At 44.0% G+C, this 23,563-nt stretch overlaps 1 protein-coding gene across 5 annotated transcripts in view; it reads right to left on the reverse strand.

Moving 5' to 3' along the window:
* The window catches only part of LOC138300066 (receptor-type tyrosine-protein phosphatase V-like), a 573,371-nt gene that overhangs the window by 43,522 nt on the left and 506,286 nt on the right, over positions 1-23,563 (reverse strand). For all 5 annotated transcript variants that reach the window (XM_069238934.1, XM_069238932.1, XM_069238933.1 and 2 more), the window contains 6 exons: positions 20,286-20,421; positions 15,698-15,777; positions 7,996-8,083; positions 6,601-6,694; positions 5,675-5,751; positions 3,461-3,595 (listed from right to left, as the gene is read on the reverse strand). In XM_069238934.1, the coding sequence (XP_069095035.1) occupies positions 3,461-3,595; positions 5,675-5,751; positions 6,601-6,694; positions 7,996-8,083; positions 15,698-15,777; positions 20,286-20,421 (610 nt within the window). The remainder of the gene's footprint in view (positions 1-3,460; positions 3,596-5,674; positions 5,752-6,600; positions 6,695-7,995; positions 8,084-15,697; positions 15,778-20,285; positions 20,422-23,563) is intronic.

Below are 23,563 nucleotides of genomic sequence, written 5' to 3' on the forward strand. Positions count from 1 at the left end.
ACTCTAACACTTGTAATAATGAAGTCCCAAGATAGCGATTTCATACATTCACTCAGCACTACTGTTTGTATTCTGACAGGAGATGCAAATCCCTAGTCTGTCCTCCGAGTTACTCAAGATATGTATGATTACTCCAGGAGCTACTTGGTTTTCTTGGTCCTCACTCAGACACTCATGCAAAGCTTGAGAATAAATTGAAGATCCTATAGCGGAGAGGTGTTAGAAACGGGGTCTCTAGTTGCCAGTCAGGTTACACCTTGTCCAAGTAAGAACCCTCACTCTAGTCAGGGTAAGGGAGATACGCAGCTCAGATAACCCCTGCTCACCCCCTTGGTAGCTTGGCACGAGCAGTCAGGCTCATCTCAGAAGCAATGTGTAAAGCATTTGCACATAACGCACAGTAATACAGTGAAGACACTACAAACGACACCACACCAGTTTTAGAAAAATAGCCAATATTTATCCATGTCAAACAAGGTCAAAATGAGAAAAATCCAACATTCAGTAATAAAGATATGAATTTTGCAAGAATTAACTTAAAAATACAGGTCCTTGAAGTCCATATCTCCGTCCGGGGCTATCACAGCATCGTAAACAACAAATCCAACAGCTCAGGCTGACCACGGGGTCACGGGCCAGCTACGGTGTCAGGAAGACCAGCAAACGGTACCTTGGAAACGTAGGCAGTTGTGATCCTCGCGATGAGACCCAGAGTGTGGTGTCGCTGGTGTCAGCAGTCATCGTTGAGTGTCGGTTCCAGAGGCCGGCACAGGGATCATCAGGGCCTTGAAGTCACAGGTGTTGCAGATTAAACTCCGGGCTGATAACGAAGTCAGAAGCGCTGGCGTTGATGGCATTGGGGCTGCGGTGTGAAGCGGAATGATGTGACGTGTGGTGTTCCCAGGTCATGGCGCAGGCAACGGTTCAGTGACGGCATCCTGCGACATTGGTGAGACCAGGGCTGTGGTGTGAAGCGGGGGGAAGGTGTGACGTGCGGTGTCTCAAGGTCGTGGTGCAGGCAGCAGCGTCGTCATTGCTGAATCGCTGTGGTCGGTAGGCCCAAGGCGGGGGTACGACTTCGGTCGGCACCCATGGGTTACGATGCAGGCAGGGGCATTTGTTGACAATGCTGGAGTCAATGGCACTGGTGTTGGTGGACCAGGGCTGCGGTGCGGGACGGGACGGTGCTTCGTGTACCTCATGAGCGGTGTCCTGAGGCCACAGTGCAGGCAACGGCGACAGCAGAGAACGGTGGCGGCAGGGATACCATGGCGATGTGGAGTGGGGGGTCCACAGGTCATGGTACAAGCAGCGGCTAGGTGACGGCGTCAGGTGGGGGTGTCTGTGAGAGCAGGGTTTCAGTCCGAAGTGGGTCACTGCTCCGTGCAGCGTCATCAGGTCCTGGTGCAGGCAGCAGTGTCGTCAATGGTGTCTTGGTGGTTTTTCTTCTGTTGCAGCACGAAACACAGTTTCCAGTGCTGTGGGCAGATGAGCCTGAAGCCTTTAATATCCCTGAAACTTCCAACAAGATGTAGCTCTACTTTAAGCCCTTGGAGAAACTTCAAAAGCAGGAAATACACAGCAAAGTCCATTCTGTGTCCTCTTTAAGGCAGAAGCAGCCACTGCAGGCCAACCCAGCAAAGCACACACAACAAAAGGGCGGTACTCCTCCAGCTCTTCTCCTTAGCACAGGTTCCTCTTGATCCAGAAGTGTTCTAAAAGTCTGGGGTTTTGGGTCATCTTATGCTCATTTCGGCCTTTGAAGTCGGCAAACTTCAAAGGAAAGTCTCTGTTGTTCACAAGATCCTGCCTTGCCCAGGCCTGGCCCCAGACATTCTCCAAGGGGTCAGAGATTGCCTTGTGTGATGACAGGCAAGGCTCTTTTCGGTGAAGGTGTCAGCTCCTCCCTCCCCACTCTATTCCAGGAAGACTCATCAGGATATAGAGGACACACCTCAGCTCCCTTTGTGTCACTGTCTAGAGGGAACTCACAAACAGCCTAACTGGCAATCTGACCCAGATGTGGATTCTACAGGCAGGCAGAGGCATAAAATGATTAAGCAAGAAAATGCCCACTTTCTAAAAGTGGCATTTTCAAACAGAATCTTAAAATCAACTCTACCAAAAGATTTATTTTTAAATTGTGAATTCAGAGAACACAAACTCCACATCTCCATCTGCTCCCAAAGGGAAATTGCACTTAAAGATATATAAAGGCAGCCCCAATGTTAACCTATGGGAGAGATAGGCTTTGCAATAGTGAAAACTAAATTTGGCAGTATTTCACTATCAGGACATGTACAACACATCAGTACATGTCCTAGATTTTAAATACACTGCACCCTGCCCATTGGGCTACCTAGGGCCTACCTTAGGGGTGACTTGCATGAAAAAGGGAAGGTTTGGGCCTGGCAAGTGGGCACACTTGTCAGGTCGAATTAGCAGTGCAACACTGCACACACAGGCACTGCAGTGGCAGGTCTGAGACATGTTTACAGGGCTACTCATGCGGGGGGGCACAATCAGTGCAGCAAGCCCACTAGTAGCATTTGATTTACAGGCCCTGGGCACCTCCAGTGCACTTTACTAGGGACATACTAGTAAATATGCCAATTATGGATAACCCAATCATCAATACAATTTACACAGGAAGCACTTGTACTTTAGAACTGATATGCAGTGGTAAAATGCACAGAGACAATAAACCAGCCAATAGAAAGTACAGCATACCTTACAAACAGAAGGTCAGAAGGCAAAAAGACAGGGGCAACACGCAAAAAGATGCCAGATCTTACAAGCAGAAAATGCAGTATCTGAAAGAGCTGCAATGCATCAATTGAATATTCTATGGACTAACGTAACAATCTCTTTATGTCCCATCCAGGAACAAAGCTGTGTGCTACATTTGACCCAAAGTCCCCCCCCCCCCAAAAAAAAAAAAGAGCCATTATGGCTGTGAAAGGGTGGCTTTTTAAATGGTTTCTGAAGGTACGAGGCATTTTAGAGGCTTTCTGATAATACAGAGGTACAAAATAAACTGCTGAGGCAGATACACTAAAACTAAATCCAGTGCTCTGAATGAGTATCATTCACTGGGCAGTAATGCAAAGGGTTGGGCATTTGTATCTCTGCAAGAATACACTACCAGAGAATGTTGATCTTCAGTTTCTTGCCATCAATGTACTACACACATTGTATGCAGCTTTCCAGTGGTGCCGAGGTCCTGTAAAACTACTACGCTCATTCAGAGGCCCAATACAACAGTTCTACACTAAGCCTGAGAAATGTAATTGTGTTTCCATTTAACCCCATTCTTGAGTCTGTTCTTACTGTAACCAAAGCATAAGAGTTCTTCTTTTCCATTCAAGTCTTTACGCAACACTTGGTTCCACAATTGACCTCCAAAAAACACACTTATCGATGTCCATTGATGTTTACCTGTTAAGCCCACTTAACTCACCTCGTCCATCTCGCTGAAGGGCACCAGAGTGACAATAGTGTGGATGTTGTGTTCCCAAGCCATCCTCCAGAACTGCTCAATAGTGTCCTCTTCAGGCCCATGAATGGCAAGATAATCTTTGGCTGAGTTGAAGCCCTGTGAAGAATCAGCATAACTGTTGTAAGAACCTAGACTCCCAAAGTCAGACCATGTTTACGTGCAGTAGATTTTCAGTTATTGCATATCCAGGGATTTCCCTCTGCATGGGTTCAAGCACAGTGAGCTTCCTACAACTCTTCATAGATATTTATACTTACCAAACACAGTAATCCTCTTTCACCTTTACACACTAGGGACCAATTTGGCAGAACCTCTCGCCCCATGTAAACAAGTGAGCATGCAAAATGTCATCCATATTTACCCAAGCAAGATCAGGGTACTTTTGCACATTAAGATGTCCTTTACGAATGCTAGATCTCCGTTAAGTAAGCATATTATTCATCAACCCAAAATGACACCCAGGGCCCTTACGAGTGCCACTGTAATTCTAATTGTACTGTGAACAAAATTAATGGTCCCATCAGAATTAAGAGGTTTGGAAATTTACTGCTTATCTGGTGTGTTTCACTTGGCACTTCCCTTGCTCCAAGCAGCCAAAATCTCCAGGTAAAACTCCATGGGAAACTGAAGATGACTATGGAAAGTGGCTGAGAAATTGTTGATTCCATTATTGAGTGCCCTAGTAATTCCTCATTTCTGAGGGCACCCTCATTATTTTCCCTTAGTCCCCTGGTATTCCCCTTCAAATAAACCAGTTTTTTTACAATTGCCAATTCAAGGTGGCTTGGAAACACCAGGAGTAACACCGAAGCATAATGAGGCACGTATTGAGTAACTTCAGGAGCAGGTCCAAGCTATTCAGGTGAAAACCAGAGTTATAACTATTTTAATATATTTTCCATACTTTCCTGGACACCACAATTTACACCAATCCAGTTTCAAATGCCATAAACCTGTGTCAACTGTCAGGAAGAAAAAACATATATTTTCACAGGACTATATGAGAAGGGAAATGTTTTCCACTGGAAGAAAGAAATACAACGAGGACAAAGAACAAATGCCGATTGCAGTAGCTATTTTCAATTTTCAGGGGAACACCTTTGGTAATACCGAAGCTGATGAATCACCATACGGTAATTTCAGGTACTAAATGACAGCATGGGTTTTTCCTCACTAGTGGCAGCGAGACCCACATTGTTATTTTGCTGTGCAATACCTTTTTGCATAGAAAAGTTATTTGGAAGATAAACTTGCTGGGAGAATTCTGCAAACATTTGCCACTGTGCCTACAAATGCTTTCCAAGAGGGAATCTTACAGAGACACACACTGCCATGGACGTCATTTATGGATCGCAGCTGCGACCCATGGCTTGCCCCCACAATCCATGGGATTGCATTTGCGACCACTAGCCTCAGAGGTAGCAAAATCTGAGCCAGCAACACATGTGCAGCTCGTCCGTATGGACATCGGTTGGGCTCCAATGTCCTTGTTTTTCTATTGTTTTTATTACATTCATAGTGAATAAAAACATCCACTATTAAAATAAAAAATGTAGTCTTGTTAGCTGGAATGTAACCCTTCCTGGCAGCTAAGGTAAGTAACAAATGCTTTAAAATGTATGTTATGTGCATGTGTGCAGGTGAGTGCTCACTTATACGAGATCGTTGTATGTGTAATCGTGTATGTATGAGTAAGCATGTGTGTTGAGTGCATGTAAAGGTCCCATGGCGTGAGACGTCACTTCCGCTACCCCTGGCCTTTTGGTGAGTTGATGAACATGATCTTGCAATGCGCTAAAAGGTTAGAAAAAGTATTCCAGGACACTTTACTAAATCTACAATAGGCAAAAACTTAGACAGTAGAAAAAATACAGCTTTGCACATGCTTGCTTGACACCCATGCTAATTTGCAGAGAGTTGCTTTCTCCCCTGGTATCGTGGGCTTGATGTAGAGTCCACGGTATAGTGTGACAGCACAGATGGAAATGGACAGGAAGAGATTCTAGGAACAAACAGTGTGTATCAAAGAAATGGGCCCTTATCAGAATGAAAAGAAGCCAACAATTATGTCACATCTAAGAATATCTAGTAGTCCATTTCATATTAGCCTCCGTCAAGAAACATAATAGACCATTGTTTGAGTTGATAAATACGATGGTTTGGACATCTACTCACAGGGATAAACCAGGCCTTGGCAGCATCAGACAAGGGATCAGGGCCCACTGCTGAGAATTTCACTCTGCACCGGTCATCTGAAAACAAGGGATGGAAAATCAGTGTACACAAGAAGGGCAAGTCACTAGTCAGACGAGATGAACTACTGGCAAACCAAAGACAACTTGGCCTTCCCTGCCCTCCTTCATAGAAAGGACCGTCTGCTATGTTCCTGAAATGCGTCTACAATGGAAATTGTAGAAGTGTGAATATTGGGTTCCAAAGGGCAGGCCGCGGCATTGCAGTGTGGCAAGCATTTCAGGGCCTTCTTCAGATGGGACTTTTTTTTTTTTTTTACTTACAGATAAAATGCCAATTATGCTTTCATTGTAAGGCCTATCCCCAAAAAGACCCTCACCTATGCATTCTCCCTAGTGCAATCTTTCTTCGCAGTGCATCAGACCCCGGAACGATAAAAAAGCGTTTCTGCTCCAAATTTATAGTAACATAAACAAGGCTCAGGAAAAATAGCCTGACTACAGGATAGCTCAGTGAGCCAAACAGCTGATCTGAAACGTGAACAGTTTATAACTCCAAACAACCTGCCACCTCTGACTGGCCATGTGACTGAACCAAGTAGAACGATTAGACATATGCCAAACGGGGCTGATACCACCAGCACCTCTTGTAAATTCTGTTTGGCCAAGTATTGGAATTATTGGGTAGAAGCCTGCATTTTTCTAATTTAGTTCCAAAGACTCCCTAACAATATAAAAAGTATATAGTACAGCAAATATGAAAAAATAGTATATGTATTTTATGATGTCATCCGTTATAATGCCCTCTCTAGCCCCATGGAGCATGAATGCAGACTGATTATGGACACTATCATTCTGACTCTCAATAAACATTGTTCGTAGGAGAAGACTGCCATAGCACATACTTACACGGTAAGACGCTGGGGTAGGAGTGGGTTTGGTTGACAAGGCCTGCAGCTGCTAGATCTGCACCAACCTCATCCTTGGCTGCCTCCAGGAGCACCTTGAAGAGCAATAACATCACAGAATGACAACTTACAAACAGGACAAAGACATGGGGCAAGGGAACATTGTTTTCAGTTTGAATCAGAATCTAAATTCAAGTTTTTACACCTTGAAAAGGGATGGGCACAGATAGAGATACACAAAGACACATGATTTATTCCTTGAAACATGAAGTGCTCTAAAATCCTCTGAAGCATCGTTATAATCCCCAATCTGCATGCATTAAGAACCTCCTCTCCCCGACTAAATGTCAAATTTCAAATCCTTGTTTCCATAGTCCCACAACTGACAAATGATTATCTGTAATATAAAATGTGTAACTTACATGTGGACTTGTCTCACCTCAAGGGCAAGTCTATTGACACAGATGCTCCTGTTCTCTTCTAGACTCTACTGCCTTCTATGTCAAGCTTTCCTGACTAGAGGATTTATCACAGAAGTCCGCAGACAAGCAGGTGGATGTTGTGGCGTACAAAACCCCTCAGAAAAGAGGTACTCTACAGCTTGCAGTTTCTCCCTGTTGCTCTAGATTGGGAGTGAGATGAGACCCATTTCCAGAGTAAATGAAAACTGAAGTTGCCTAGAGAAAAGGATTAGGGGAGCCTCTCAGGTTTTCTAAATGCTAAATCGTAAAGGGTAGATACCTTGGAACATAGTCCTCACTGGCAGAGATTATAAAAACTATATGAATATGCTGAAAATTGCATACTAGAGAAAGTTGAGATTTCCATGGCAATGACCAGAGCTTCCTAACAACCTTTCAGATAGAGCAAATGTCACCCACATGTAAATCACAGGACTTTCTAGAATGTTATGATTCCCATTTTTCAAAGCCATTGAGGTAAGGAAAAACATTCCATACACTTAGGATTTGTAGATGGGTGCAGGAGTACATGGGCAGATAATTGTGCTCCGAGTGGAAAGGGCTGGGCTTCATTAGAACTCACACAAGACAAAAAATCAAAGCCCTGATCCAAAGGTTGAAAGACAGATGTCTTCCAAGCCCTGGTCTGCATGTAACCTTAGAAGAGGAGCTCCGAAATCTACTAGATGTCACAGGAATTCCTCCTCTCTTGGCCAAAGAGTACTCACCTCTCTAGGACATACACACCAACACAAACACGCACACACATTTAAAGCTACTGTGTGCACAAGAAACATATCAGCATTTGAAATAAGGCTGCTTGAAATGGTTTGAAAATGTGGTGAAATATACTATGCTATCATTTCAAGAAGATCCTTCAAGAAATAAGAGCCTGGGTTCATGCATAGCTTTTATTATATTGAGGAAGCACTTACTTGATATTCTTGAAGGAATCCAGTATTACCATTGGCAGATTTTTTCAAGTAGTGCTGGGTAAATGTTTTCTGTAGGATGGGTCTTGATCTGAGAAGACATACAACATTGAAACAATGTTTAAAGTCTTTGGATTACTACAACCAGTCATAGGTTTGCAATTCGGTCCTTTAATAGGGTACTTGTGTTCCGCTTCAGATAGGACATGGCCTGGGCGTATGGTCTGGACTGTTCCCATTGGAGAAGAGTCATTACTGATTTGCATATGGCTGTGTTCAAACTGGGGTGGCTTGGAGTGCAAAATAACGAGGGACTGTGATGCTGCCCTGTGTAATTACCAGTGGCTGAGAGTAATTAGAGCATTACATCCATCACTCTCTTGTATACTTTAGTGTAACACCGTAAGTGGAATGGGCATGCCCAGACATTGGTCCCGTACACATTGTGCCACTAGAACCAAGTTATACCAGACTGATGATCCCTAATAATTCAAGCATTCCATTTATTACATTTTTGTATAATTCAGTACAACTCATTCCACATCATTAAATGCAAATGATTCCAGTGAATCACAAGACATCTTTGACCTTTAGCAATATATGCTGGCTGTAATCCCAACAGATATTGCAGAGGCTGGTGCAGATTATTTGCGAAACGCTGCACAACAGCACAGCCCCTCTTCTGGCAAACTGGACTAGCAAATTGCGGCAAGGACATTTCTGATGGGGATAGGTTGGCCAGAACTAAAGGAATTAAGAGAACCAATATTAGATACCTTCTTTATATGGCTGCCCATCATGCTTTAGCTTCCCCAAGTTAGCCCTGTCTTGAGAATCTATTATTTATTTGACAGCGATAGATGAACCAGAATACCAGCAAACAAAGGTGCTCTACAGGTGATACACAGGTAATTGTAGAGTGATTTTCACAGCATAGATCCTCTGTTCTGGGGGGTCATTGTAGAGCCAAACCACAGATGATGGAGATTAATATATTTGGGGCAGAGGGTTTTCATAAAAAAGAATCTTGCATTGATTTCTACATTTGTAGCTGATCTTTACATCACAAACAACTTTTATTAGTCTTAAGGATGGGAGTACTATGCATTCATTTGTTTTCTGATGATCTTCTTCTACAGAGACATAAGAGTGTTTGCTTGGAATGTGTTGTGGGCAGACGTGGTTTGAATGCATTAAGAAATGTACTGTCAAAATACTCTCGCTGATGAAGTGTGTGATTACATGTGGAGTGGATGCAGGGGCAAATCAGTTCATGGAGTACCAGAAGCAGACTGATGCATGCACATTAATTAGGCAAAAATATTCAGAAGTGAACATTAAAATTGTTACCTGGGCAGTGAAGTATTTCAATAATAGAGGTCAGGGAAAATTATCTATTAAGGAAGGGTCACGAGTCCTTGCTTCCTTTATTTACTGGAAAGACTACTTCATACCTAACTAGATTCAGCTTGCTGAGGCATGGATGGATGCTGACAGTGTGTTGTTGATTTTATAGGTGAAACCATTGTTGGCATCTTTAACATGTAGAATGCAGGCAAGTTAACAAAGTTATACTGGGGTAAGAGAAGTAGCTTCCTGTTGTTTTTTCCAATAATGAAGTGCCCGAATACCCATCGTAAAAATTATCTCTTGTTGTAAGGTGGTAATTTATACCACCTCTGTTGATTCACAGTTCTTGATATTACTGCCCATAAGAGTTGTAGTGCAAATCACAATGTTCTTAGAAAGAAGTATTTTTCGAATTATTGTTTGGAATAAGAAACCATTTGGTTGGAAGCAATGATGCATTTCTAAGTCTTGGGTCCATTCTTTTGCACTACAATGTTTCCCCAAGGACCCTGATGACTCACAGGTCCCCTTGTTAAGTAGAAACAGAGCCCATAGGAGGACATCTAGGTCTGTCTCTCAAATACAAATATCATCAAAGGTTTATTGGTTGCTAGCCACTGAAATGGATTTTGACATGATATCCAAGTGTGTTATCTGTAATCTAAATAATATGGCAACCAATAGCACACAGTGGCTATCTTCAATTGCACAGGTGTATTTGCAGCAGGGGAAGTTGTGTTACAATTTGTCAGATCAGAGGTCCATGTTTATCATTCTTTCAGGATATTATTGTCAGAGAAGGAATCCCTAGAAGTATAATGCCATAGAGTGAAGCTTAATTACTTTTAGATTCTATGGCTATGTAATTTTTTGGTATGATTGGACCTGAATATTACTTAGTTGTGATAAGTAATTTTACTCATACCAAATTCTTTGTTGAAACTATGCACAGTTCTTCTACATTCTGGAATTAGCAGTGCTACTTCTGTGACTTGCTGTTGAAATAAAAGCCCATGATCTGTGCAGCTAATGTGTAATATTCCCAATGTTTGTTTTGCCCTAAGCATTTACTTTTTGGTAGAGCTTGCAAAGCTGGCATTTACATGTGTGTCCTGGAAATGGGAAGAAACTCCTTTAATCTTCACTCCTTGAAGTCTTATGGGGGCAGGCCATTTCCAGCTCCTATATATAAGCCCTGGTGATTGGCATCACATTCTTGTGTATAGGGTTTTCAGTAGTAGTGATGGGAGATAACTTCAGGTTCTACAATTGTATATTAAGCCTAGGGGCATGGGGATGATTAGGGGGCCCTTCCTGTTTATTTTCATATTTAATATTTGAAATTATTACAGGCAATATTTCACTGTTGTTCACAAACACTGGAATGAGCGAAATGCCACAAAAGGATTTGTAATATTACTGGCCACACTGTAGTTGAGATTACCAATAACAGTTTTAAAACATTTACTGCTTTGCAAGGAGCCAGTGTGACTACTGTGAGAAGTCACCTGTTGTCTGAAGACCAAATAGATCCCCATGTACTTCACTAAGTAGTTGCGGTAGACAACTCAGTGTGCCTCTGCAGAGGGGCGCAAGTTCCCTTTGAATGGGGGTGACCTGGAGTATTCACCTTGGAAGGAGGTGAAACACAGATCTCACTTGGAGATGTGGGGTCTGCCTAGGTGGGTGTGTGTGTCCACCCGGTCAGAGGCAGCCCATTAAGGTAATCAGGAGACCCTGGAGCCTGAAAGAGTCGCACAGGTGTCTGTCAGAAGGAGAAAGGGGTGCAGGAAACCCGCCCCATAAGTTCCCATGGTCTGGGAGGAGGCTGAACCTGAAGGGGAGGCCCCAGAACCTACAGGGGGACAGGTGGCTGAACTGGGGGAGGTCCCTGAGCTGACTTAGTGGCAGCAGGAAGGGGGACCCACCAGGGAAGCATTCTGTAAGGCACAGAAGACATGCCCTACCCTTGAGGGTTTGCAGCAGCAGGCTGCAGACCAGGAGTCTGGCAAGGAGTCTGGTTCACATCTAATTTATTGGGAGGATGGCCTCCTATATAGTGAGCCTAAGGCTGCTGAGCCTGGCTCAGCCTATGTGCTGGTGGTACCCCAGTGCTTCAGAGCCTTCCTACTTGGGCTGGCTCATGATGTGCCTTTAGCTGGACATTTTGGGCAGGACAAGACCTTTGAACGGCTTGTCACCCACTACTACTAGCCCTAAATGCGCAGGCACTCAGATCCACACTTCAGGTATTGCCACACTTGTCAGACAACTGGCAAGAGTAGGGGGAAATGTAAGGCTCCCCTCCAACCTTTCCCTGTGGTCAGCACCCCCTCTGAAAGGGTTGATATTGACATTGTGGGGCCTCTGGATTCCAACATAGCCATGAGCAACAGGTTCATCATGGTCTCGGTGGACCATGCCACCAGGTACCCATAAGCCATTCCTTTGAGATCAATCACTGCCACTGTTGTGGGACGTGCATTGATGGGGGATTTTAGCCGCATGGGATTCCCCAAGGAAGTGGTTTTCGAAAGGGGTACCAACTTCATATCTACATATATGAAGTCTCTGTGGAAGGAGTGTGGGGTAACCTACAAGTTTACCACTCCTTACCACCCCCAAGGAAACAAACTGGTTGAGAGAGCCAACCGCACCTTGCAGGGCATGATCATGGGCCTGTCAGAGCCCTTGAGGTGTAAGTGGGATGTTCTCTTGCCATGCCTTCTGTTCACCAATAGGGAAGTGCCACAAAAGGGTCATGGATTTAGCCCTTTTCAATTATTGTATTGCCACCCTGTGAGGGGACCTTTGAGTCTGGTTAAGGGAGGCTTGGTAAAAGCATCCAGTAGGCCCCCAGGATGTATTCAGTTACATGCTGGCGTTTAGAAGCCAAAGAGCACGCTTCAGGAAGCTCGCTCAAGAGAACCTGGAAGCAAACCAGGAGGACATGAAATGCTGGTATGTCCAGAATGTCGCTCTGGTTGAGTTTCAGCCTGGCCAGAAAGTGTGGATGATGGCCCCAGTGGAGCCTTGGGCTCTCCAGGACAAGTGGACTAGGCCTTTCGTGGTGGTGGAGCGCAAGAGTGATGTCACCTATCTGGTGAACTTGCGGACTCCTAGGAACCACTTGAGGGTCTTGCATGTGAACCGCCTAAAGCCTCACTTTGAGAGGACAGAGATGAAAATGCTTCTAGTAACAGATGGTGGGGTGGAGGAAGTCAGTGAGCCTCTTCCTGACCTCCTGTCTGCTAAGGAGAAAGATGGGCCTCAGGAGGGTGTGAACCTCTCCCCCTCACTGACCTCAGAGCAACAGAGGGACTGTCGCTAGGTGTTGGGACAGTTTGCACCTCTGCAAAGTGTTGGAGGCCTAGCAGAAGGCAGGCCTCACTATTAAGGCAAGCAAGTGCCAAATAGGGCAGGGTTCTGTGGTGTACTTGGGACACCAGGTGGGGAGTGGCCAGGTGGAACCCCTACAGCCAAAGATTGAATCCATTCTGGCTTGGAAGCCTCCCAACACCCAGAATGAGGTAAGAGCCTTTTTAGATCTCACAGGTTACTATAGGTGGTTTGTTAAGGGGTATGGCACCACTGTTGCTCCCTAACAGATTTAACCTCCAAGAAACAATCAAAGAAAGTGATCTGGACCGAGGCTTGCCAGAAAGCTTTTGATGCGCCCTGAAGGCAGCCATGTGCATGGCACCTGTGCTGAAGGCACCTGACTTCTCTAAAGAATTTGTCAAGCAGACTGATGCTTCAGAGTAGGAGCAGTGTTCTCAAAGCTAAATGAAAAGGGCCTAGACGAGCCTGTGGCCTTCATTAGTATGAAATTACTTCGCCAGGAATGTAGGTGGAGTGCAATTGAGCGTGAAGCATTTGCTGTGGTCTTGATGCTGAAGAAGTTAGGACCCTACTTGTTTGGGACTCACTTCTGTGTTCCGTCAGACCACAGGCCACTCAGATAGTTAATGCATATGAGGGGTGGGTAAAAACTCAAAACTGTTGAGGTGGTCTATCTCCCTACAGGGAATGGACTTTATGGTGGAAAACCGCCCTGAAACAGAACACGCCAATGCTGATGGTCTGTCCAGATTCTTCTGTCTTAGTGATGAGAACTCCCATGAGGTTGGGTAGGTATCCCCACTTTCAGCTTGGGGGTAATTGTTAGACCTGGCATCCTTGGCGTGGTCTCCCCTGTTTTTTTTTGCCTCTGCTTCTCATGTTTTGACTGTGTGTTGGACTCGGTTTTTACTGTTTTTGGTACTCTGGGCACTTTTTCACTGCTGACCAGTGCTAAAGTGCAGGTGCTTCCTTGGTAAATTGTCTAACAGATGGTGTTTGCAATACAGAGGGTACAGATGTGTCCCACAGGGGACAACCCAAGCCCCAACTCTTCTTTGTTTCTGTCTGACTGCTGTGTGACGTATTTTTCCCACACTGTGGAGAAAAAGACTTAACCAGCCTGAATGACTGTACATTCAAAAGTGGGAAATGCCGTGACTTTCATTGATACTTTAACTTCTGGATTTGTTCTTATAATCAGGATCTACTCTGTAGCTCATTGAACACCTTTGGACGTGGACATGCATGGACCTTTTTTTTCATCAGTGGATACAGAGAGTGAAAGAGCAGGCCAATCACTTGTCTGAGAAGAGGCAAGAAGGTCATGCTAAAACTCTGATTGTGTCTTGCGTGTGTGCAACTTATCACCTTACAAAGAAGACTAGATAAACCAAACCAGCCCCTTGCAGCTCACTTTACCCCTCATAAGAGACCGAAGCCAGCCTGTCCAAAGAGTGACTTTGAAGGCTGCAGACGATCGTGAATATCTGCTTAACCCCATTATACAGCTCATCACTAAGAGATGTGGAATGTTTACAGATTGCTTGCTTTATATTCAGGGGAGGCCCCTGCCTGGCAAACTCACTCTTCCCTGCACCACCTTCTTTATTTTCTGTTGTTCAACCCAGTGGTTGCAGTGTTCCAGTACACTGTTGGCTACCCTGCGAGCTAGAACCAGAACACATCATAGTATGTGATGAAGACAGTGTGCCCACACCCATTGCATCCACCTGTGCAACACATACACTCTCACACACACACACATTTTGAGATCATGTCTGCACTGTTTGCATTTATTTACTAAATACATTGCAACTCATTTACCTTTGTTATTGTTTCTTCCTGGGTTATTTCGATATTGGCAAACCTCGAGTGGTAAATATGTATTTGCCAGTAAGCTACATAGTAACCCTTTTGCAGGAAAGATTGTATATGTCCTCTTTGTTATGGTATCATGTACACTTAAGCCATTGGTTGCAATCAATATTGTTGTTTCCACACTACATTGCATTGGTTCTGTGTTTCCCACCCCCGGTTTGCTCTGAACATCCGAAGTGTCCGACATTTGTAAACATTACGCAGAATGCATTGCAAGGGCCCCTCGTTTTACTGCTATAGCTATGTAATGGTTGTGTACTGTGGTGTGTATTATGTTTTGGGTAAGTTCTACCATTGGAACATGTGGTTTTTAATGCTACTATATTTGCATATGTTCTAAAAATTATTACAAGTATTATTTCAGTGTTGTGTTATCTCACAACTCTGGCCGGACATCCACATATTTACTATAACTCTGATAATGGCGTTGTGTTGAGCCTAGACACCAGCTGCCTTGACGTAGTCCTTGGCTGCTCATCCTCCCCAGGAGCCAGGGAGCTTTATTGAGGTTAACTGTCCACAGCAGATCTAGTCCAGGAGAGCTCCATACAAGACACCCCACAATCCCAGTCTCATGTTGTGAGTGCTTGGTGGTCCCTGCTGGGTTGTGTACCAAAGACTCGACACAAGGGTATTATAGTCCGAGTTGTGGATGCACCAATACATATCACATTCCACAGGGAGTAGTCTCTACTTCAGTTATTGAGAGGGGAGTCCTTCACAATGTGGATGAGATAGTACAGATATGTATAACGTCGCATGGTATTTACATAGTCGGACCATCCTTTTTTGGGGGGTATTTGCTTCATACACCTCACCCCTTTCAGTCTGCTTTTTCATTCCATGTTCTTTTCCTCCTTGAGGAACTCTTGTTTTCGTGATGCATAAATGCTTTTGTAGTCTTTATGGGTTGGAAACTAGTTTTCTCCATATGCGGCAGGAGGAAAACCTTTCTTCTGAGGATTGCTATTAAAACATGACTATTTTCACAATAAGCCTGACCTCAGCACTTGCCCTGCTTACTACAGCACCAAAAAGCCATTTGATTTACACGGGTTATATAAATAGAACATATAATATTTGTATTTTTCTTTGTAAATAAACGTCTAAATAGATAATGAAAGTCAATACTTACGTATCTTTGTCACCAAGACCTGCCAGCTGCTCTTCTGTGATTTTATCCAGAATACATGTGTGTAGGAAAATATACTGTCTCTGCAATGTAAGAAAATATTCAGGAAACTGAATGGCATACTCTTGTGAGCTATTTCGAATATATGGAGACTGTTATCCAGCTTCACGCATCAGGTCAAAGATGAATGCAAAGCGGTCTCCCTTTATCAGGCCTCATTTACATTATTCAAGAAGGGGGCTCTGGTGCTAGATAAAAGTGCTAAATATTCTCATTTACCATGATACACTGCCTTTACAGTCACTCACTGCTCCCTGCATAAAAAAAATGCATAACCTTCCCTTGCAAACTCATTCACCCAATATATTCATACACATGCGTCAATTTGCCACTGTAATCGTGCACACTCGTCTTTAGACACTAGACTATTGCACATTCAGCAGCAACCCAGCCTCCGCAGCCATGCACACGCCTGGTCTAAAAAAACAATTGATATCTGCTCTCATACCTCTCTCGGCAGGACTGAGCGCCATCAGCTGAGCAATTCACTGCTCGAATTCTCCCCCCACACTATGTGTCACTCAGTCCCCTCTACCATGTACTGTGACGATCAAATGAACTATTAAAAAACAGACAATCACATTCATTAAGCTCAGAGCCACACCCGCAATCAGACTCCACACTCGCTGTCAATCACCTATGTCTCCCTAACTTAACCTACTTTTCCACTAAAGTGAATTTAAACATTTTAACATTGCTATTAAATGGGGGTTTTCTACTTAGCGTAGTAATTTTTAATTTACTGGGAGAGGGTTGTTACAGATGATTGAAGTTATGTTTGATTTTATTACGGACGCTTTAGCAGGCAGTATGAATGTTCACTACAACCATGCATAACTGCTGCTGTCCAGAGTAGCTTTATGCTGTCAAGATTTATCAAAGCTGCAGTCCCAGTCACTGCTTCATCTCTTATAGAATACGTGGCAGGGACCAAAGTTTTACTCAGCCGCCAGGGCGTGCTATACAACATAGAGTGGCAGGTACCAAGACTGCACGGTCTTAGCTCTTTTTATCCACCAGCAGACACTCGCTGCCTCTTTATCTCACTCTTTTGCTGGTTCCTTTTCATGCTTTCTTTCTTTCTTTCTTAGTAACTGTTTATTCATCTTTATTTTCCTTCTTGTTTCCCACTTTTGTGTTTTCCTATCTCTTCCTCTGGCTCAAAGTCTGAGGAAATTAAGTAGCGGTGCTCAAAAATTAGGGCAGGTTTAGCCCACCTACAACCACTGGCTTAATTAAGCACTGTTCCCTGTGCCTACCTTACTGACCTGGCCAACTTGCACCCATACCTGTAACCTGCTAACCAAACCTGATTTGTGAGTTTAATAGTGGGTGGTCAGGGATAGGATCTTGGGCTGCACACCAATCTGGTCTACGTACGAAGCCACATTTAAACTTACTTAAAAAGACAATTTGACTTCTAGCAAGCAGCGATCTTCCTATAAATGTTTTGGACCTAATAAACATTTCTCATCCTCTTCGTCAATATATAGCTATGAAACTCTCCTCAAAATACATATTATACTTCTAAAATTACAAATGTTCCAGATGTCCCCATATAACCTATTAGCATCCTCAATGAATTCGAACCCAAACAGAAACAACTCTGCAAGGATCTCTAAGCACATGTTTAGTGATGTTGCAAACGTTTTCCCCAACAAAATTGGGAAAGTGTATTCTGAGGCAAAAGAGTTCAGGTTGGAATAAAGTTGGACATGTCTGTGTTGTCAAGTAACTAATATACAAGAGGGCTGTCTGATAGTTCGTCTCTTTCCTGATTGAGATTAGAAATTCAGCCTGGGTCAAAGAGAAACACCAAACCTTGACTATGCGCTGTAAGAGGGTCAAACAACCCAAAAGGACAAATATCAACTTGTTAACAACCATAAGGGTTTCCAAACCAGAGTATTGTTTGTCCTCTGCTCACATGCAAACGAGACACTTTTCCACTTCTTCTTTCTCCCAGGTTATTACCGCCCTAGGAAATAGTGGCAAGGCCCTATTTGCAGGAAGATAGATGTTTGCCAGTGTTATACTGCACTTAGATTGCTGAATGCTGAGACTACAGAGACGTTTGTGTGCGCAGTAGCCAAGTACTTACACTGGAGTTGCATCATTAGGACAAATACTATGACTCAACTGGAAGAAGTTCTCCTACGAAGTCAGAGAGTCTGTTCCCCGTGAGACTACTTTGCGTGCTTTGTCCTAGGAAAACATGTAGCCCAGTGTTGTATTATCCATATATGTATATATGCACTTTATTCACTACTTAGTTGTGTCATTTTTTTATGAACTTATCCCAAGACTTCTATGTCTTATTGTTATTTTAGGAGATTGTGATTTTGCGGATAGTTGGTAATTTATGACGCCATGCAGAGCTGGTCAAACACCTGTATAACTAAGGGCTAGATTGAGTGTTGACTATTATATTTATCTCGTGGTTTGAATATAAATGATTCGAGGCGCTGTGACGTTTATGTGGCTGAATCAATTTTTTTAATTTTATAAATTACTTATGATTGTTCTATGCTTTCATGTTTTTTTACCGAAATCAAGTATTTGCTAAACAATATAAGTGCAACTACTGATTGCTCTTTAAACTCGGGTACTTTTTGTACTAAATTGTGTTGGAAAAAAACAAAACGTCAAGCAAGAGGAATGCAAAGAAAAACGGGGCCAATCAAAATACACACGCCAGGCCGACGGCAAGCGAAATGAATACTTCGAGCGTGTTGTTAAAAAACAGGAACCAAATGTGGGGTTGCTTTAAAGCAAGTTTATTTGTTCCCATTTACAAAGAAAAATTTGAAGTCGCAATCACCCGGCCGAGACTTGACAGCCAGCTTTGGAGATCTTAACTCCTCCCACCAGTGTTGGTGCAGTTGCCAGTGATATTTTGGGTAGCAATCTGGTACTTGTATTTTGCTATTTTCGTTGTAGACGTGTAGCTTAGACGTACTTTAATGGAAACTGAATAAATAGGGGAGGAGAGTAGAAAAGGGAGAAGCCTTGTAAAACTGATGTTAACACCACACCAGCTGAACAGATGAAATTCTACTTCCCCAGCTCCCCCCTCACCCCCAAATCATTTTACTCGCAGCAAAAGTAAAAGTTGGATAATAGAGGGTGCAACCTCATCCAGCCCCAAAAAAAGTCATTTCTGCAAAGTATTGAGATGTTCTGAGATTAATCTGATCATTTACAGACACAGACTCATGCATTCTGAGGCGGGGCAGACTTCGCAACAATACAACGAGATTTAAGAACTCTTACCTATTTGCCAAGTAAGTTAGAGCATGTCAAAATACCGCCTGCTGCTCATGTTTCCCTTGAACACTAGTTGCACACCAGGCTCATTCTACTGTATAACGTGTTTCATAAGTTACTGGTTAACCATTATTATATAGCGCCTGATAGTGCAGTTTGGTCCTTGCGAGGTCCCATAGATAACAGGAGCTCCTGTTCCACCAATTTAATGGTAATCACCTTCCACACACACACAACACACAATTTCACCAGCTGTATGTCGCTGACTACAGTTTAAAGCATTTTATCCAGAATTAAAGTGCGTGGCAACAGTTTTGTGAGTTTTCCAGTGAAACAGATGAAATGCAGAGTAAGTGTCCATAGTCCTGTTGCACATTCTTTATTGTCAATGGAGGTGGATTCAAGTATGGATTCTACCAATTTATAGCTCGCTGGCTCAGAGATAAGCCAGTGATGCTCTTCTGCCAATCCTTAATTGAATAGGGCAGTGGTTCCCAACCTGTGGTCCGGGGACCCCTGGGGGTCCGCAAAGCCTTCTCAGGGGGTCCGCGACTGCTAAGAAAATTAAAAAATATTAACAAATATTGACAAATTAGGTCCCCAGCTTCCAGTAATGACTCAGGCGGGGGTCCCCGGATTCCAATGATGATTCAGTGGGGGTCCCTGGGTTCCATTAATGTTAAAGAAGGGGTCCACAGAAATCAAAAGGTTGGGAACCACTGGAATAGGGCGTTGCCCTGTAATCCTGTGAACCTGGGCAATACATTAAGTATGGAAACAAAAGGGTTCCTCTGAGAGAGCTTCCAACCCACCCTTCCTTTGCAATTTCCTAACGAGTTCATGCTGTTGTGCCTGTTCCCATTGTGAGCGCTATGGCTGTCGTGTAGCGAGAAAGGCAGAAACAAAAGGAAAAAAAATAGTTTGCCCATGCTGAAGTATATCAGCAATCGTGCAATAATCCATGTAACAGGGTCAGTCTGCAAGGCGTGACAAAAACAGCCTCAAGGCAGGACAAACATAACACATTTACCAACTACATCACGTAATTTTTGAAAGACAAGCCCATGAAGAGTGAAAGTGATGGGCATGGGTTGGGCGTGGTTAAAAGCTCACAATACTAACAACAGATCAAATCGCTTGTGTGCTCAACCTATAAAGAAAATAGAGAGCAACAATTCCGTGTTCAGGCTGAACCAAGTATGAAAAGGCAATAGCAGCCATATAAATGAAAAAAAATATATATGTCTGCTATAGCAGGACTCACCAGAGTTTGAACCATGAGGTAGCGATTGAGCCTCATTGTGTACACCGTGTGGAAGACATCAACCGCTCTTTCGTGCTTCATCTGCTGCAACAGCCGGTCGAGGCATATAAAAGTTCCAGTGCGGCCAACCCCTGCACTGGAAGCAAACAGAAGATCAGCTTTCACGCATCACAGTTTGCTGATTCTTTTGTCTTCTGAGGTGTATTTCAAGTGCCTTCATCCATTCACTTTTATGATGGACAAATCTATTAAATGTTTTGTATAAGCATTTTGCCAATGATAAGTCGTATGTCACTCAGAAAACTTCCCTTGCAGCATGCGACTCCACCTTCTGCACCCTATCGCTCCTGGTCTTCTCTGTAATGTACCTCTTGTACAGCAGCTGTTTACTGCTCTATAAACCACAAACATACATAAATACTAGACTTGTGTTGCTGCTAGCAATCCCCTTACAACTGTCTTTCCACCTGTGGAATTGAACCAAACAGACTGTAGAGCATTTAAACCTTTAGTTTTCGTTGGTGGTATTTCCTAGATGTTGGTGAGTCTATTATCATTCATACTCATTAATACGCTGCAGCCTTAACATATTAAAAAATTATTTAACAATACACACCTCGCTCCTTACTAGGATGCAGGAGACTGAGCAATGGTCAGGGAGCAAATTATGTCATTACCAGTACCTCTATGATCTCTGTGCCATTAAGTTACTTTGAGAATGAGACCAAGAAGCACAATTAGAATTCACTGTGAAGGGGAGATAAACTGCAGAAATATTTCTGCTCTTGGCCCCAATGGGAATATAAGAATTGAGAGGAGATGAGAAATGTCGCAGAGATAGTTTGGCCAGGCAGTTTGGTTAGCTCTAAAACAGCACACAAAGGAATATGAATGTTTGCGAATCATGTTTGTCTGGCCTGCTTAGGGGTCACCAGGATGAGGGCAAGGGATATTTGCTCCACTTTCCTTAACACACGGGAAAAGTGGAAGAGGATGAAAAAGATTCCTACCCAGTTCACCCAGAGAGCATTGTTCATGGACTGGGGGTGTGGAAACTTCGAGGCAAAGCTAGGGCATTTTGAGTTTCTCATGTGGTGAAGAGGTCTATGTTTGGAGGCCCTCTCTGCCAGAAGTATGGGAGTAGGACTTTTGGATGGCATTCCCACTCATGGACTTGTTGCTGTGTCCTGCTGAGCAGGTCTGCAAAGTTGTTGTCCACCTACTGGAGCTTCTCCGCCACATGATGCACTTGGTAGTGGATCGCTCAATGCCAGATTCTCTGCATTAGTGTGGACTGTTGCGGATAGTGTGTGTCAACTTGATTTTGGAAGAAACACATGGCAGTGAAGTTGTCGGTTGGCAATGGGACCACCTTGCTTTGAATGTCTGAGACAAAAGATTTAAGGGTTCTGTGTATGGCTAAATGATTCAGATAGATGATGTGTGGATCAGGTTGATGAGGTGGCCACATTCCCTGGACTGTCATGTCATTCAGATGCTCTCCCCACTTGAGGAGGGGTGCATCCTTGGTAATGATCAACTGAGGGATCAGGTCTGCAAAAGGCCTACTGTGCAAAAAATTGTAGCTGTTCCACTACTGCAGGGAGTGATGGGTGCTGGCCCTTATCAACACTAGATCCTCCCAGTGATCCTCCACTTGTGACCACTGTGCTGAGAGGAACTCTTGGACCAGACACACATGAAGCACTGCGTGAGAGGCCATCATACAAAGGAGATGTATCACTGTTCGAACTGTGAGAAGACAAAGTGGCTGAAAAAGAGGCAGCGGCTGCTGGAACGCTGCCACCCTTTGCTTTCGTGCCAAACAGTGCACTGAGGACTGACTATAGGAAGGGTTGGAACTGAAGTGGCTGGGCGTGGAACTTGATGGTGTTGAATTTAAAGCCCATTTTGTGGGACAGTGAGATAGCAGCTTTGCTGTGGGCTACGCAGTGCTGTCTGCTTCCACTCTTGATCATCCAATCATCTAAGTAGGGGAAGATATTAGTCTCCCTCATCATTCCCCACCCTCTGAGATGGGTGGTTACCACTACTTCATATTTGCTGAAGACCCATGAGGCCATGGTGTCTCACAAGGGTTACACTTTGAAATAGTAGTGTTGGCCACTTACCATGAAGTGTGGGTAGAGTTGATGGGCAGGATGGATGGAGATGTGAAAGCAGGTGTCTTTTAGGTCTAGTGTGGCCATGAAGTCACTGTAGCAATGAAGTTACTGTAGCAAGGGGGTAATATCCTGTAGGGTGACCAGGTAGAAATGTTCCAAGAGGATGTATCTATCAAGAGTCCCAAGATTAAGAACTGGTCTGAATGAGCTGCCCTTTTCGGTGATGAGGAAATACAGAGAGAAAATGCCTTTGCCCCAGTATTGAAGGGGCACTGGCTCTATGGCTTTTTTGAGAAGGAACACCTGGACTTCTTCCTGAAGTCAGGTTAAGTATTCAGGGCTGAGGGTGTGGATGTGTGGCGGGGTGAAATGTTTGATAGGGTTGATATGAGCTATAGCAGTAGCCATTCTCAAAGACTGATAAAATTTACCAGTCTGTGATGATCTCCTCCTAACAGGGGATGAAATCCTGTGAGTCCCCCCCTGACAGCTGTAGTTTGATGGGCGGGGGGGAGGTGGAGGTGAGGTGGGGCAAGTTAATGTTTGAAGGTAGAGGCTCCCTTGGAGGGAGTGTCTCTGACTCAGCTTTTGCAGTTTTTAATTCCTGAAGGTGGCAGTGCATAACACCTACCTCCCTGCTGGTGGTAAATCTGCTGCATGAGGTATGGGAAAGTAGCCTTGGACATGCCCAAGTTTATTGCCTCTGAAAGGGTGGCTGACTGAAGGAAGCTGAAACACACCCATGACCTTAAAAGCTTTGGTTTCTTTCTTTATCTCATCAACCTGCAAACTGAACAGGTGTTCTCCATTAAAGTCCAGGTTTATGAGATGTTGTTGACCTTCTGGCTTGAAGCTGTAGACATGCAGCCAAGAGTTGTGGCAGAGGACCTCTCATGTGTTCACCATCTTGGCAGCAGTATCAGTAAAATCTAACATGCACCGAATAGTGGTGTTGCATATGGCTTTCCCCTCCTTCACAATCTCTTCTACCCTCTTCTATTACTGGTCGGGTAGATTTTGGAGTAAATTCCCCATTTCTTCCCATTGGACCCTGTGGTAGCAAGACTGGAGGTCACCTGAAATGGCAATGCACCACTGCGTAGTGGCAGCGGTCGGTACCTTCCTGCTGGGCATGGCAATGCACTTACACCC

This window comes from Pleurodeles waltl, chromosome 6 (assembly GCF_031143425.1).
Source record: "Pleurodeles waltl isolate 20211129_DDA chromosome 6, aPleWal1.hap1.20221129, whole genome shotgun sequence".
Taxonomy (NCBI): Eukaryota; Metazoa; Chordata; class Amphibia; order Caudata; family Salamandridae; genus Pleurodeles; species Pleurodeles waltl.